Source organism: Ursus maritimus, unplaced genomic scaffold, assembly GCF_017311325.1.
Source record: "Ursus maritimus isolate PB19 unplaced genomic scaffold, ASM1731132v1 scaffold_2, whole genome shotgun sequence".
Taxonomy (NCBI): domain Eukaryota; kingdom Metazoa; phylum Chordata; class Mammalia; order Carnivora; family Ursidae; genus Ursus; species Ursus maritimus.
Window position 1 is genome coordinate 42,964,063 of NW_024424452.1, and position 16,454 is coordinate 42,980,516.

General features: G+C 44.0%; 1 protein-coding gene across 1 annotated transcript in view; it reads right to left on the reverse strand.

Annotated features, from left to right (window-relative positions):
• Window positions 1-16,454, reverse strand: part of SPTA1 (spectrin alpha, erythrocytic 1) — a 65,250-nt gene that overhangs the window by 37,012 nt on the left and 11,784 nt on the right. The window contains exons 11-20 of the mRNA XM_040635886.1: window positions 15,598-15,735; window positions 14,860-14,970; window positions 12,982-13,059; window positions 12,680-12,835; window positions 10,239-10,443; window positions 8,659-8,840; window positions 7,014-7,257; window positions 5,639-5,761; window positions 1,150-1,367; window positions 236-328 (exon numbers count right to left, since the gene is read on the reverse strand). Of these exons, the coding sequence (XP_040491820.1) occupies window positions 236-328; window positions 1,150-1,367; window positions 5,639-5,761; window positions 7,014-7,257; window positions 8,659-8,840; window positions 10,239-10,443; window positions 12,680-12,835; window positions 12,982-13,059; window positions 14,860-14,970; window positions 15,598-15,735 (1,548 nt within the window). The remainder of the gene's footprint in view (window positions 1-235; window positions 329-1,149; window positions 1,368-5,638; window positions 5,762-7,013; window positions 7,258-8,658; window positions 8,841-10,238; window positions 10,444-12,679; window positions 12,836-12,981; window positions 13,060-14,859; window positions 14,971-15,597; window positions 15,736-16,454) is intronic.

Sequence of the window (16,454 nt, forward strand, 5' to 3'; positions counted from 1 at the left end):
CTGCAGTCAGGATTATTTTGTATGCAAAGCTGCTTACGGTTGACACACGACCGCACTCACCGAGAACCCCATGTGAACATCTCGGCAGACACCACAGAGAGGCTACCATTCCCACAGAACTTAGTATTTCCCTTGCAATCGTGTCCTGGGTTGTTGGAAATAAAAGCCAGTAATACAGAGAATCCCGTTTGGTCCGGCGGGGAGCGTGGCCCCTGGCATCTCCAGGCCTTCTCACCTGGCAAGCCGCCGCCTGGTCCCGCAGGGCCTGCATGCTCTTCCCAAAGGCACTCAGGTCTACCAGGAAGGCCTCGTGCTTCTTCAGAAGGGCCTGGATTTGTTGATGGAAGATCATTAGAAGTGAATACAGGAAGAGCACTAAGCATTCCTGGGGATCGTTTGGCTATTATTTTAGGTGATATCAATTGTCCTAATTCCTGGTAAGAGACACTTTCCGTCTATAATAAAGAGGTGGTTTTTTTTTTAACTCTAAATTTATGAGCATCAGGAAAATAGGAATTAAATGACCAACAATTTCAATATATTTGCTACATTTGCTCTAATGAAGTCACAGTTGCACAAGTGTTTTATTGACACACGTCACGGCTAGAAGAGGGTGCGGCTATGATGTTATTTTGTGGGGTTAAACACTAGCATAACTTTAGATGCCCACTGCAACTATTTCCGATGCTGAAGGTTTGTTAAATACTACACTGGCTTACCACGAGACGAAGAACAAGACAAGAGGACAGAGAGGGTAACTATGACCTTGGAAGTTCTTGCTCCAACATGTATGCTTGATTTTATGTCAAGTAATTAAACGGTATGTATCTTAGAACCATGGTTGGTCTATGAAATCCCAAGGTCATTCTAGGAAATTTAGGATGGGACCAAGACAGGCATGAATGTCTGGTCATGCCTTTTGGGGTTTAGATAATCTTTAAGGAATCTATGAATCTCTGTGGGATTGGGAAAATTTAGTGTACATTTTAGGATTTGTGTCAACTCCGAGTTTATCCCGACCAAGGGAAGGCCAAAGGTGATCACTCTGGAAACACCCAAATAACCTCACAGAACCTACAGCTGTCCCACAGTCTACTTTGGTACCATTTGGAGAGTACTAGACAATGTCCACCCCTATGCCCCCCTTACCCCAGCTGCTTCCTCATCAGCCCCATAGTTAGTGTTGTCTACAATAGGTTCCTTCTCTTGAATCCATGCTTCTGCTTCATGCAGGTCAGCCAGGTACTGCTGGAACTGGACATTGGCTTCAAGATCATTCTGCCGTCTGGCAGCCCGAGCCTGGAGGGACTCCATATTGTCATTCAAACTCTTGACCCTCGAGGCCACGTCTTCCGCAGCAAAGTGCCCTATGGAGGAGTCATAGAAAGGGTGCGTGTTACCCTCTAGCATCACTATCCTTTCATCCTCGTGGTGACCTGGGAGAGGGAAAGGAAGGTACAAGGCTGCCTCTGCATGCTGTCAGGGTAGCAGTTGACCTAAGCTCCGGGGAGTGAGAATGTCAAGAGCCTGAGCATTCAACAGATGACTGGTTTAAGAAGATGTGGTCCATGTATACAATGGAATATTACTCAGCTATCAAAAAGAACGATTTCTCAACATTTGCTGCAACATGGACGGCACTGGAGGAGATAATGCTAAGCGAAATAAGTCAAGCAGAGAAGACAATTATCATATGGTTTCACTCATTTATGGAACATAAGAAGTAGGAAGATCAGTAGGAGAAGAAAGGGAAGGGGAGGTAATCAGAAGGGGGAATGAAGCATGAGAGACTACGGACTCTGGGAAACAAACTGAGGGCGTCAGAGGGGAAGGGGGTGGGGGAATGGGATAGGCCGGTGATGGGTAGTAAGGAGGGCACGTATTGCATGGTGCACTGGGTGTTATACACAAGTAATGAAGCATGGAACTTTAAAAAAAAAAAGAGTCTGAGCATTAGCAGGTGCTCACAGAGTGTGGGTGTGTATGTGTGGTGAAGGTCTGTGATACACAGACTTGAAGACAGAATACTTAGGTGCAAGTCCTGCCCAGGGTTCCAAAAACATGCATTCTCTAGAGTAAACAGAAAATCCAGCAGATTGCCAATTCTGCCCCGAAGCAACTTATCACCACAGGACCTGTTCTCCCATGCTAACAGCTAGAAAACAGAGCGGACTGCAACCTATGACGACATTCAGACCACAGGCAGAGGACTGTGACTCCTCGGAGAAGGGAAAGAAATGAGATATGCCCCCACGTGCAGGGCTGTCTCTGGGCTGTAAGGTCAGGGGGTGACGCCACACAGAACCGGCCGAGCTGAGCAGGCAGACGGAGTGGGGACGGGCAGGACCGCCCGAGCTCGTGGAGCAGGGGGCACACAGACGGAGCCTCGGAGGCGTGCAGGGGCTGCCCTCGTGTGTTTGACCCATGACTCCTTGCGAGCCGGTGTCAGGAGACTCCTCGAGGTGAGGCCAAGGGGACTGACTGCAGAGCAGGAGGCCCAAATCTCCGAGGCTCGCACAGGGCTGCAGGGAGTTAACATCAGCTCCCACCAAAGTGGACCAGAAGAATTACCCCTCAGTAGTGGACCCATCACTTAATCAGTTCCAGCTTCGGGTGCTCCCTGGAGCTTCCAAGAGGCCCAATGACCTCCAAGCCCAACAAGCAAAGACAACCGTACCAAGTTAGCTTGTAATCAAATTCCTAAAACCAGCGATAAAAAGCTTAAAAGAGGAACAGAGGAGAGAGACTCATTACAGACGGAGGAGCAGAGAGAGTAGTGAGCACAGACACTGCATCAGAAAACCCGCAGGCGGCAGACAACGTAGCAGCAGCTGTAACATCTGGAAAGAGAGAACCTGCCAACCAAGAATGGACGTCTACTGAAAACGTGTTTCGAAATGAAGTCTTTTAGACCAACAAAGGCTTAGAGGATTTATGGTTAGAGACCTGTACTGCAAGAGCTATTCGGGAAAGCTCTCCATTTACATTTATGAGGTAAAAATATCAATGTAGTCAAAGGAACAAAGAACAGGAATACGTGAATACATGTGAATAAATATAAAAGGTTTTTTTTTTCCCCTCAAAGCTAATTGATTGGTAAGGCAAAATTAGTAACAGTGCATGGTGGGGATTATAACACATGTAAAATCAAAATGTGTGATATTAACATACAAAGGAGAAAACAGGAGAAATGGAAACATACTGCTTAAGGATCTTATTCCACGCATGAAACGGTTTGACTTTATTTAAAGTTAGAATGTGATGCATTAAAGATCTATACTTTAAATCCTAGAACAGTGGCTCTTAAATTTTTGCTCCCAAAATCCCCTTATCATTTTTTAGATTCATTTCAAGTTTTAATTTAAATTCTAGTTAGTTAACATATATGGTAAAATTGGTTTCACGTGTAGAGTTTAGTGGTTCCTCACTTACATATGACACCCAGTGTTCATCACACGTGCCCTCCTTAATACCCATCACCCATCTAGCCCCATCCCCCGCCCCCCGCTCTCCATCAACCCTTAGTTTGTTCTCTATAGTTAAGAATCCCCTTATAATTTTAAAAACTATTGAGGACCCCTTAGAGTTTTTGCTTATATGGTGATATCTATTAATAGCCACCGTATCAGAAATTGAAACAGAAAATTTTAAAACAAATGAATATCCAAGTATATATTCTATTAACCATTAGAGCAACGGCATTATCAAACATCATGCAGAAAATTTCACTGTGCACTTGCAAAAGAATGAATATAAAAAGGCAAATAATGTCTTAGCATCACTATGAAACCCACAAAACCATAGCTGGAGAGTCACTACTCTAGAATAAACACACATGCACACATCTCCCACACACAGGTATCCCACAGAACTACAGCCGACAAATACGGAGATAAAATGGAATCATAATAAATACATAATTAATCTAAAGAAAGTGGAAACTGATGGCCCAAGAAAAACAAATAGCAAGATGCTTGATTCAAGCTTAACCATATTGATAACTGCTTTAAACGTAAATGATCTAAACCATCCCATTAAAAGGGAGAGATTACCAGATTGCATAACAAAAGCAAAGCCTCTCTATATGCTTTCTGTAAGAAATCTTCTTTAAACATAAAGAAACAGAGTACAAGTGAAAAGATGGAGAAACATATATTGTGCAAACATGAATCAAAGACAGCTGGTGTGGCTGTATTAAAAGTTGCACCACGGGGCACCTGGGTGGCTCAGACATTAAGCATCTGCCTTCAGCTCAGGTCACGGTCCCAGGGTCCTGGGATCCAGCTCCGCATCAGGCTCCCTGCTCAGCGGGGAGCCTGCTTCTCCCTCTCCCACTCCCCCTGCTTGTGTTCCCTCTCTCGCTGTGTCTCTCTCTGTTAAATAAATAAAATCTTTAGAAAAAATAAAAAATAAAGTTGCACCAAGTAGCCTCCAGGGTATGACCAGGGATCAAGAAGGCTATATATCATAATGTTACAGATTGTAATTCATTAAGAAGACACGGCAAGCCTAAATACATACGCACACAATAACACAGTTTCAAAATACATGAAACAAAACCTGATAGAACTGAAATAGATGAAATCCACAATTACAATTAGAGATTTCAAGAAAAAAAAAGATGTCACTATAGTAAAACAGCAACCACAAATAAACATTTTTAGGTTTGAATCCCTCAGTTGAGATTGAATTTTTGCTCAGCTATATGAATTTTAAACTATACTTTTGATAGCTGGATGCTGGCTGGCAACAATTTCATCTTTTTTTTTTTTTACACAATTTATTCTTAAATCGAGGGAGGAATGATCCAGTGTGATCTATGTTGCTTATAGCACACACAGAATTGGATGTTTGGTTTTGAACACCATATTTAAAAAGTAGGGGTTCCTGAAGCTGAGAAGCCGGGAGGAGGAGGAGAGATACTGAGACTATATAAATAAGGAATTTAAAGAAATGGTGCTATATTAACTATCAAGACTATAATTACTTTAAATGTAAATGATTAAAATAAATACCTGTAAATAATCTAAGGCAAGTCTTCACAGATCTGGAAACTTCCATGTGGGAGAAGGACCTGATTGCTTTCTGGAGCTTTGTAACTTAAATTCTAAATTCTAAAACTTCTACGGAAGAGCATATTGATTATTAGCATAAAAATATTTTATTTAATAATGTTGGCTTAACCGAAGAATACAAATGACTGGTTTATGAAGTAGGGAGGTTCCTGTTATTGGAATATATAAGCAATATCGTATCATCATTGTATCTGTCAGAAATGCCCAAGGGGTGGGGCGCCTGGGTGGCACAGCGGTTAAGCGTCTGCCTTCGGCTCAGGGCATGATCCCGGCGTTATGGGATCGAGCCCCGCATCAGGCTCCTCTGCTATGAGCCTGCTTCTTCCTCTCCCACTCCCCCTGCTTGTGTTCCCTCTCTCGCTGGCTGTCTCTATCTCTGTCGAATAAATAAATAAAATCTTTAAAAAAAAAAAAAAAAGAAATGCCCAAGGGGAATTTCTGCATTGAAAGGGAACATGAATCGGGTATCTTTAAATTCCCATGGAAGCCCTAAAATTGAACAAACTTCTTCCCTTAAGTTTAGCATAGTGACGACTGACCAATTCAAGCTGAACCATACATACCTTCCTCTACCATTTTGTTTCCCTTCTCCGTTATCGCTTGGACGCGAGGCTCGTGACTGGCAATGTTATCTTGGATAACTTGGTGTCTGTTCAGAAGCTTCTTGGAGACAATCAGGTCCTTGCCTACAGAGAAAAATAATTTCAAGGCCTCGTATTGTTCTAGTGTATGGAATAAGAAGAGGCTACTCTACTTTTTATAACTCTTGGGCCTACAAATTTTTCCCTTTGAGGCTGTAATCCCTGAGTGGGCTTCCTGAAATTTAGACCATTTGTCTGAATTAACTCTGCTCAGTGTTGTTCTTTCCCTGGTCTTTTTGTACTGAGAAAATTCAATTCATTATTTTACAAAAGATAATAAATAAGTCACTATAAAGGTAGAAAGGCAAGTAAGTCTTCACCTAGAACTTTCAGCATCACACACACAACTTCGATTCAGCGTATTATGGTGTAAAAAGCAGAATCTTCCACTTACTAATTCCTATGGGTGTCAGAAAGTTATTAAACCCTCTAGCTTAGGTGTTTTTTCACCATGAAAATGGCGTGTTGTATGTTTTAAAGTTTTCTTTGTAAAGATTAGAAATAACTTAGAAAAAATGCCTCCCTTGCTGCTAACATTAGCAAGTGCCGACTAAATGCTACACATTGTTAATTTCCTCCACCTTCTAAGCCCCCCAGTTACAGGTGTCAACTCCCTATCTCCTACCCATGCATCCCCCTTCTTCCCTTCAAAATTCCCTTCCCTATACTTCCCACTAAATGACTTTCCAGAAGCTCTCCATGCCTGTCCACCCTTCAAAGAGGTCTTTTCTAGAAGTTTTCCCAGACGGGCCCCTCCACTGTCACCATCATCAGCTCCTCATAGATGTCCTCAGTATGTGGGTATGAAGTGTGCGTTCCACTTGTATCCTAGCACTGGCAACGATGGCCACAGCTCCCAAAGGAAAGGAACGTATGTACTTTCTCTACTGTCCCACCCCTTTTCCCCTTGTAGTAGCTCAGATCTTCACAGAAGGGAGTCACTGACACTACGGACAAAATTCCTTGGGACCTCAAGCACTAACCATGACAGCTCAGCCAAGGGCCTTGGCAGTAACTTAAGTCACAGCAAGGAGCAAAAAGCTGAGCCCTCTAGCTCTTCCCAGAAGCCTTCAGTTCATGGCACTGTTCATAGTTTGCTTTAGGAGGTAAACTGTTCAGTATGAATTTTAACAAAATCTCATATGGAAGATGGGAAAATTGTTCCTGAGTATGAAGGGGAAGAGCTGAGAGCAAACTCCGCGTCCCCCATGACCGTGTCCCAGGTTGTCCCAGATCTGACAGTCTGCAGACCCTGGTCTTCTCCTCTGGCTCAGCCCGCTCACGCTCAGGGACTAACCAAGGTAGGTGGAAGCCACGGAGGGCTCAGTCTCTTGGATCCAGGCTTCCTCATCCTCTGTGTCCCTGCAGATCTGCTGCAGGCGGAGAAGGTCAATGAGCTTCTTTTTCCGGGTGCTCAGTGGTTCCTTCAGGCCTTCAAACCGGGACACCAACGACTCCTGCCTTGCTTTCATGTCATCAGCATCGGGATGGTCTATTTTTTTAAAATATGCCGCCAGGTCTGTGAGGGTGTCCACCTGATCCTGGGGGAGGGATAGAATAGGTGTCAGGAAGTGCCATGGTTTAGTAGAAAGGGGTGGGGGCTCAGCATGGGGAGGCCGGGGGGAGAATCAGCTCCCCGGGGTACTGCGTGATGACTTCCAATCACGTCCGTGAGACCGAGGGGCAGGGGATGCTGAACTGAGGACCACGTCTTCACCCAAGAGCTCTTTATAGGAAAGTAATTCTTAAACCTCATTTCAGAAAGACAGACTATGTGTAAAGTGTGCAAGGAAATCAGGAAAACCACAGCTACAGAGCCTTAACTGGCAGGGAGTGTTACTAAACCGTAGTTAACTGTCAGAGGGTGTTAATAAACCGTGGCCCAGAGGAAAACAGAAGGAGCCTTTCTGTCTGCTTCCCCTCCCACGCTACTCCGTGGACATGAGCTCCAGGTGTAACTAACATGGAAACTTCCCAGACTGAAATTTCCGGCATCCCAGGAACAATGCCCAGGAGATGAAACGGGGTGTTTCCAAAAGGAATCTCACTGTTTTGTTACCTTTTTCCCACCCCCATCAAGCCATCCCTGGAGCTATGTAAGAGACTGGGTTTGTTTCCTGTTTTCTGTTTCCTGTAGATTATTCTGTCTTTCCCATTTAACCCAAGCAACAGACATCATAAAAGTGTATTTTAACAAGACAGATCGATAGGACTTTGTAGGAAACAACAGAGTCATTTTTAAGTATAAGCGAGGACCCCTCGGATGAGAAAGTGAGTCAACTGGAAGTGGGTTCTTCCCTGGGTTCCCCAGAAACTCACCCAGTGTCCACACTCTTAACAACTAACTAGATTAATTCACGTGACAATCTGGTGGGATGTCAGGGGCATATCTCTGGCACCAAGAGCCCACACATCCACATCCTAGTCCTAGCCCTGTTGCCAATTTTCTCTGTGACCTCATGGAAGTCACTTCACAGCTATGGGCTTCAATGTGCTTAACTAAAAAACAAAGCAGTAGAATTACAGATATTTTCAGGCTTTCACTCATGGAATGCCAGGACAGCAGGAGGCAATGTTGTCCAAACCTTGCAGTACAGGTGAGCATAGAGACACACGAGAAGGTGAAAAGAAGCACAGAAGGTCACATAAGCCGCGAGTGGAGAGCTGGAATACGAAGCCCAAGCTTCTGGAGTAAGAGTGTGATGCCATATGTAGGGGAGCCCACAACGACCCCTGCCCCCAGCCATGGGGTTCTGACAACAGCACCCAGGACAATGGCTACACCAGACAAGGTCTTAGGAAGGCGCAGCTGACCAGCTACAATTTTGGAATGTTTGCCTTTGGTTTCTTGCTCTGTTTCTCTTTCAATAGTTACTTATTAAGAGTGAGCTCGGGGCACTTAGGCGCTCTGGTCGACCACGGCCAGAGAGCTGGCAACCGACCTGATGAGCGCCCACCGCGGACTCCAGGAAGCCGTGTCTCCTGAGTAGGTTCTGTACATCGGCCAGGCCCTTGCCGTAGTCCTCGGAGGCCGCCTGCTGCTCCGCGTCCCCCAGCCAGCGCTCCAAGTCCTCCGCGGTGTTCTTGAATTGAAGCTCCTGGTTAGCCTCATGCAGCTGGGTCCCTGCAAGAAGGCACGAGATGGGCACCGTGACTCTTCCTCACTGCACAGTAAGACACCTTCCATGGAACTTCAGGAGAGATATAATGTTGTGATGTCCTAATGAGACAAACATATCCATCACAGGTGATCACACACACACAAATCACCTTAAATTTGTGGAATTTGGATAGTATTTGTTTTTAAATATAGTAGCTTTCATTCTCAAAACAAAGATGAACCATCAGTTCATTCCCTGCTGAGGAAGTGTAGTCCTGTCCTATTAGATCCTGACCACCTTGGGTATTTCCATATGTCCTGTGTCACTCTCCATCAAGACCTCCTTTTCAAAGGGATTCAAACCCAAACTCTGCATTTCCCAAAAGAGGTATAAAACTAACACTGGTTTCCGTTTGAAATTTTGAATTGTCTTTTTATAAATGTCTTTCTCAGAACATTATCAGCCCTTCTTGGGACCTGTCCTTCATCACGAGCCATGCCTCACAATATTTCTTCCAGAAAATGTCTTGATTATCTCCACCTGTCTCAGCTAAATTCTTCATTCTTTGACCTTACAACAATTATTTGCATAATTGCTGCCTAGCACTTACTGTATCTCCTGTTGGTGGGGAATAGTAGTGACATCTTTTTGTTACTATAAAGTTAGATTTTTTTTCCTAAACCCAAAACTACGGTGATGTCTGAAAGGCCCAGCATGGCATATGGATCTCTTCGATAACCAGGCCGGAGTTGTGTCTGTAGATGGAGTCTATGTCTCACAGGAGAGTATGGACAGGAAAACCTCATTATTTGTGCTAATTACCACAACGGACTGATTTTCTAGAGAGGTGAGGTTAAATGTAAGTAGAGATTATTCAGGCAGACATGAGGGAATTTTTTTTAAGAGCTCACAGCAGGACGAACCCTTTCAGACAGGTGAAAAAAGCAAGTCATCAAGCCCCATTTATAAGAATAAAATATTTATAAGAATAAAATAAAAACATCACATATGGTGCTGACAATCTTTTAATGTCTACTTTAATAACCTGGGTTGTAATATCTTGTCTCATCTATAGAACCCAAGTATGTAAAACCTAATTTAAGGACAGTACTTTCAGGTGTGTAGCCAATACTGGATTCATGGCTCCGGCATATTTATTCAGGATAAAGAAAAAAAAATGGGAGCAAAGTGAAGAAAACAGAAGTAATTTCACTGAAACCTACATGCAGGAAGAAAGCGTAAAGTTGTACGTATACAAAGTGGTAAACTTTAGTTGGGTTATGAAAGCTCTGTTCAATACAGGAAGAAATGAGTGGCATCACTTCTCATGGCGGTCACCAGGCAAATTCGAGGTGGTACAGATTAAGATGGTAGGTTCCAGAACTTAGGAGGTAGCCTTTCCCCAGAACCTCTGTTCTCACCTTTCTGCTCTGCAGCTGCCAACAACTCCTTCCAGAGGCCGACAACCTCACTCACACGAGCAGCTACCTTGTCCGAGGCATAGTGATCAGCCTCAATCATCTCCTGGCCGGTTTTCTCTAGTGTATCGAGCAGACGTTGATAATCTTCCAATTCAGTTTTAAACTCTTCCTGCTTCTGAACCCGGCTCTTCAAGTTCTGTATATCCTAAATCCAAAAAACAAAGGAAACTATGGCCTGAAGAATGGGGAGCAGAAATTTTGAGGATAGGGGTTACTTCTTACTATAAATACAACTGCATTAAGGAGAGGGAATAAGAGAACTGTCCTAGTCCAAGTACTGAGCCAGAGAATGCTGGCAAACTCATGTGGCAAAGCCCTCCTGCGAGCCACACAGCACACATGGGTAATCGATTCATGCGTGTGATTCCACAGAGCCCAGATATCTCCTGAAGCTCACTTTGAATACAGCACCCCAGCAAGAACTAACAATCTATCACACGTTATCAGCAACAGCCAAACTATGGGGAGAGCCCAAATGTCCACTGACTGATGAGTGGATAAAGATGTGGTGTACGTATATAAAGGAATATGACTTGGCCATTAGAAAGAGTGAAATCTTGCCATTTGCAATGACATGAACGGAGCTACAGAATATAATGCTAAGAGAAATAAGTCAGGCAGAGAAAGACAAATACCATATGATGTCACGCATACGTGGAATTTAAGAGACAAAAACAGATGAACATGGAGGAAAAGGGGGAAAGAGGGAGGCAAACCATGAGACACTTAATGATAGAGAACAGACTGAGGGATGATGGAGGGAGGTGGGTGGGGGATGGGCTGGATGGGGGATGGGCATTAAGGAGGGCACTTGTGATGAGCACTGGGTGTTGTATGTAAGTGGGGAATTACTGCATCTTACTCCTGAAACCAATTTTACCATATATGTTAACTAACTAGAATTTAAATGAAAACTTGAAATTAAAAAAAAGAAGGAAAAATAATCAGCTGTCATGAAAGATGACAAATTTTTCCCATTTCTGTCCTGACACATGAACCATCCCCCGATCTGCCTCATCTGGAGAAGATCTGTTTGCCCTTTGTATCCTGGAACCACACTCCTCCCAAGAACACAAACACATATTTCCAAGTTTCACAAAATGAAAGATACAGAAAAGATGCTCATAGTTCTATAAAGATATAGGAACAAAAGGATCAAGGTATACACTTAAGACTAAATGATGTTTAGAAAAGTCAGTATTATGAATAGGTATTGGCCTAGAAATTAAGAGACTAATTCTAGCCTCAACTGTAAATGTGGAAGTGTATGAGTATATATATGTATGTGTAATGGTTTGTACTATATAACACTTGTGAGTGAAAAATACCTGTTTTACACAACCCCAAGATAGAGAAATCTATGGCTCAGAGAGAAGTCAAGAATTTCCCAAAGTCACATAAACTAAGACAGAACAGGGAGAGCATTCAATCCAGGTTCACCATGTCCAGAATTCATGCTTCTAATACTTATGTTAAACTACCTTCTTAAATAACTAGATGACTTTGGATAAGTCACTTTCCAATTCAAATCCTTGGTTTCCTCATCAATAAAAATAAGGGGTTGTTCCCTTCTAGCTAAAAACCATGTAACTCTGCATTATAACAAATCTTGAGGTTACCTTTGGGTTCCTAGTAGCTTTTAGTAAATTTGAACGTATGCCGGGATCAGACACAATGTTTTCCTATTATAAGTGTGCAGAGGGGAGCAGCAGAGACAGTAGAGAGACAAGAAGCAGCTAAATACGGAGCAGTCCCTCCCTTCCCCCATTCAGTTATGGAACATTAGAAGTTGTGCCAGAGAGGGGCACCTGGGTGGCTCAGTTGGTTAGGCATCTGCCTTTGGTTCAGGTCATGATCCCAGGGTCCTGGGATTGAGCCCCACGCCGGGCTCCCTGCTCAGTGGTGAGTCTTTTTCCTCTTCCTCTGTTCCCTGCCCCCCGCAACTCATTTTCTCTCTCTCTTTCTTGCTTTCTCTTTCAAATAAATAAATAAAATCTTGAAAGAAAGAAAGAAAGAAAGAAAGAAAGAAAGAAAGAAAGAAAGAAAAGAGAAGAGAAGAGAAGAGAAGAGAAGAGAAGAGAAGAGAAGAGAAGAGAAGAGAAAAGAAAAGAAAAGAAAAGAAAAGAAAAGAAAAGAAAAGAAAAGAAAAGAAAAGAAAAGAAAAGATGTTCTACCTGAGAAAAGAGGTGAGAGGCAGCAGGGCACAGGAAATCCAGACACCAGGTTCTTGGCTTTTAACAAAGTCTCTTGCCTTGAGGGACTCAAGGCCCTTCTCTGTAAGGAGGGTCACCAGCTGAACGCTAGCAGCCTTTGCGCTCTAGACTCCAGCCCCATGAAACTAAGTCCTGTTGAGTAGCCCAGGGTCTGAAAACCCTGCTCACCTTGTAGTCTTCATCATCTGCCAACTTTTTCTTCTTGTTGATCCAGTTCTTTAGGTCATCTGAGTCCTCATACAGTTTCTGCAGAAGCCATGAATCCTCCAGGAGTTTGCGCCGAGTGGCAGCGCTCTTACGCAGGGCATCCCGTCGGGCCAAGAGCTGCAAAAATCAAGAAGAAACTCATGGTCAGCAAAGCCAAATATGGACATACGCGATTCACTGCTCAGCTTGGTTCCAGAGCCCCTACCCCTCCCTGGGCCCCAGAGCACATGCAGGCAGGCACACGTGCGGGGTTTCTGACATACGCTATCCCGGAGAGCTGCGATGTTCTCGGAGTCATAGTGGTCACTGTCAATCAGCTTCGTTGCATTATTGTCCAAGGTCTGGAAACACATACAATAAAACCAGACTGGTTTTCCCTCAGTGGCCCTGAGTGAGGGGCTACCGTTTGGCCAGCTGTTTAAAGAGGAAGCATAGCAATGTAGGAAGAGAGCAACTTGCAGGATCAGAGATCTGGGACCTAGTTCTGTTCTGATTTCTATTACAAATTCTGTTTCAAAATGTATATTTGACAAGTTAATTACCCTCTTTTATGCCACAATATTTTTAATATCTAGGTTACAGTAAATGGATTTTGATGTCACTTGAAGATGAATATTTGATCTATTCTTAAATTTTTTTAAGATTGTATGTATTTATTTATGAGAGAGAGAGAGAGAGAGCAAGCATGTCCTCAAGCGGGGGGAGGGACGGGGAGGAGAGGGAGAGAATCCCAAGTAGACTCCGTGCCGAGTGAGGAGCCCAGTTAGCGGCTTGATCTCACGACCAGGAGATCATGACCTGAGCTGAAATCAAGAGTCAAAGGCTTAACCGACTGAGCCACCCAGGCACTCCTATTCTTAAATTTTCAAGAGGAAGCATTGTGGATATAGGCATGTCCAGTGGCCAGCCTCTCTCTCTCTCTCTCACTCTCTTTCTCTCTCTCTCCCTCCCCCCTTCTCTTGCACTATCTATTATATATATTTGTATCTATATCTATATCCCTAGCCTCATAGGAAGAAGGGTCAGAAATTTTTACTCAAGGGGCACCTGGGTGGCTCAATCGGTCTAGCATCTGCCTTCAGCTCAGGTCATGACCCCAGGGTCCTGAGGTCGAGCCCCAGATCGGATTCCTTGCTTGGCAGGGAGCCTGCTTCTCCTTCATCCTCTGTCACTCCCCTGCTTGTGAACTCTGTCTCTCTCAAATAAATAAATAGAATCTTAGAAAAAAAATTTTTTTTTACTCATATTCATTCATGAAGTCCTCAAATTGTTAGAACTCAGGATGGATTAAATGATTAAGAATGGGAAAATCATCTAAAATACATGATAGCATTTTATAAACAATAAAAAACAAACAATAGCTTTTAAAAAAACAAATAGCTTATTTTACACTGTTAGCTTTTACCAATGAAAATCCACGGAGCAAGCATATGGGTGGATAAGGGACCATATTAATCTCCATATTGACTGAAGAGTAACAGATAGGACTTGGAATTCTATTGCTATGGTTGTTGCTGCTGCCAGTGGTAGTGCATGTGGGTTAAAAGCCAGCACCAGCCTAGAGGACAGCCAGAGACATACAGTACATTGCACCAATAAAACCTTCGCACACTTGTCTGAGCCCTGCTTATACATTGACCAGTTTCTGGGACATCGTAACGTAGGGTTCACAGGAAAACCCTGGTCGCATTAGATGAGAAACAGACAGCTGAAGATACACAGGAAAAGAACAGATGTTGTTTAGACAACTAGATTTTACTTGAGAAAACTAAATGGAGACATTACAGGAGAGGAAAAAAACTAAAAAAGTAAATAATACATTTCAAACTTCCAAGTAATGATTCTGTATCAGACATGGAGCTAATCATATCTACTTACACTGCAGAAAAAATAAGATAATCATTCACTTTATTGGAAAATGTAAATGTCTAAAAATCTTTAAAAACTTTCTAAATATGCTTTGTGGAATAAGAAATGTGATAAGAAAAATGGGTTTGATTACTTTTCTGGATGTTTTCTCTTTTGCAAAGAACCGTCATGTTATGTCTGAGAGTGACAGGTGGCTCTCTCTAAGGACAGTGTTGTACGAGGTAACACAAGCAAACATGGACCCAGCGCCCACACCAGAGCCCCTTACTCACTGTGATCTTCTCTTCCTGGGCGGTGAAGGCCTCCTCAAAGTCATCATGCTTCTGAAGAAGGGCTTCCACGCTGCCCAGGGAGTTCCCCAAGTCCTCGTTCTCCAAGAAGGCCTGTAGAAGACAGAGACACAGCTCAGCTCTTCCTCGTTGGTGAGAAACATTGCTTTTGGAACGTCTCTGGGGCAAAGACTAAGGATGGCAAGGAGATGGTGGGACAGTGAGGTGGGATTAGCATATGGCGGGATGGTGGGGAGGGACCAACCTCCAACAGCAGGAATTCAGACTCCTCCCCAATCCTCTCACACAACTTTATCACCTTTGTGTCTGGTTCTGTCCACATGGAATCGTCCTGGCCAATCCAGGCACTATTCTGAGTCCCCAACCCTGTCTCAAGGGGACGGCTCACCCCTCCAGGAAAACTCTGGGTAAGCTTGCCTGACTCATCACAACCTTCTACTCCTGACCCCTTAGCAACGTGATCGATGTGCATCTGGCCTACGTTCAGTGGAGGTTAATGCTTCCCCCCTGTGCGCTTAGGTATTCTTCCGGGCAGCTGTTCGCGAGGGAAGTGTAGGAGCCTCATAGAAAGGGCCGGTCGCATCTTCTCCTTGTAGGTCACCCGCCACTCCCTGGGACAATCTCCAGCCCACGGAAGTGGCGGCGAGGGGCCGATCGTCATGTGCTAAATGAGGGGTGGGAGAAATGACTTCTGGACACTCGCTGAGCCCCTGCTGTTACCTCTTGTCTGCTCATCCAGCTGTCCACTTGCTCGCTGTCGCGATAGAAGAGGTGCAGATACATGCACTGCAGGTACTGAAGCTGCCGCTGGTCCCACAGCCCCAGCAGGGCGGCCCAGTCGTTGGCCAGTATTGTCATCTGCGGAGAGGAAGAGACGGTGTGAGCATCCGATAAATGCAGGGCCTTTGGAAGGACGCACAAAGGAACGCGAAGCAGGCTTTTCTCTGACGACATCGAGGTCTGAGTGAGTATCATATTATTAGGAGATTAAGGGGGGCTAAATAGGTACCCACATTTCACACATTGCAGCAGAAAATGGGATAAACGCATTGCAGGGCTACAATAACACACTTAGTATGTAGAAATGAAGAGATGATGAATTCTGATTGGAAGACGCAGGGAGTAGAAGTGTGGGAAGTATCGTATCAAACAGAGATTTAAAGGGTGGGGAGGGGGATCAGGATTTCAGGAGGACATACCAGGAGTGCACAATGGCTCCAATAACACAATTGTTAGATTACACAAAGTGGTCCAGAGAAAAGCACAGTGTCTAAAGAAGGTGGACGGTTGATGAAGTTGAAGTTTATAGGGCCCTTAAATGATCAGACTGAGAAGTTCGCATTCTCTTCCCAAAGCAAATAAGAATCACTAAAGAGAGGGGAAGGTGACATTCTCAAACCTGTAAGAGCCTTTGTTCCTGCCCACACATCTGCCCAAGAAATTCCAGCTTATTAGCACCATTGCTGTGTAAGCCCATCAAAAAGGCAGCACGGTTCTCGGAATCCCAGGATAACAGGTATGTGGGCAAGGATTTAGGTTTCCTTTGGCAGGAAATTGTTAAAAATAAAAATCCATAT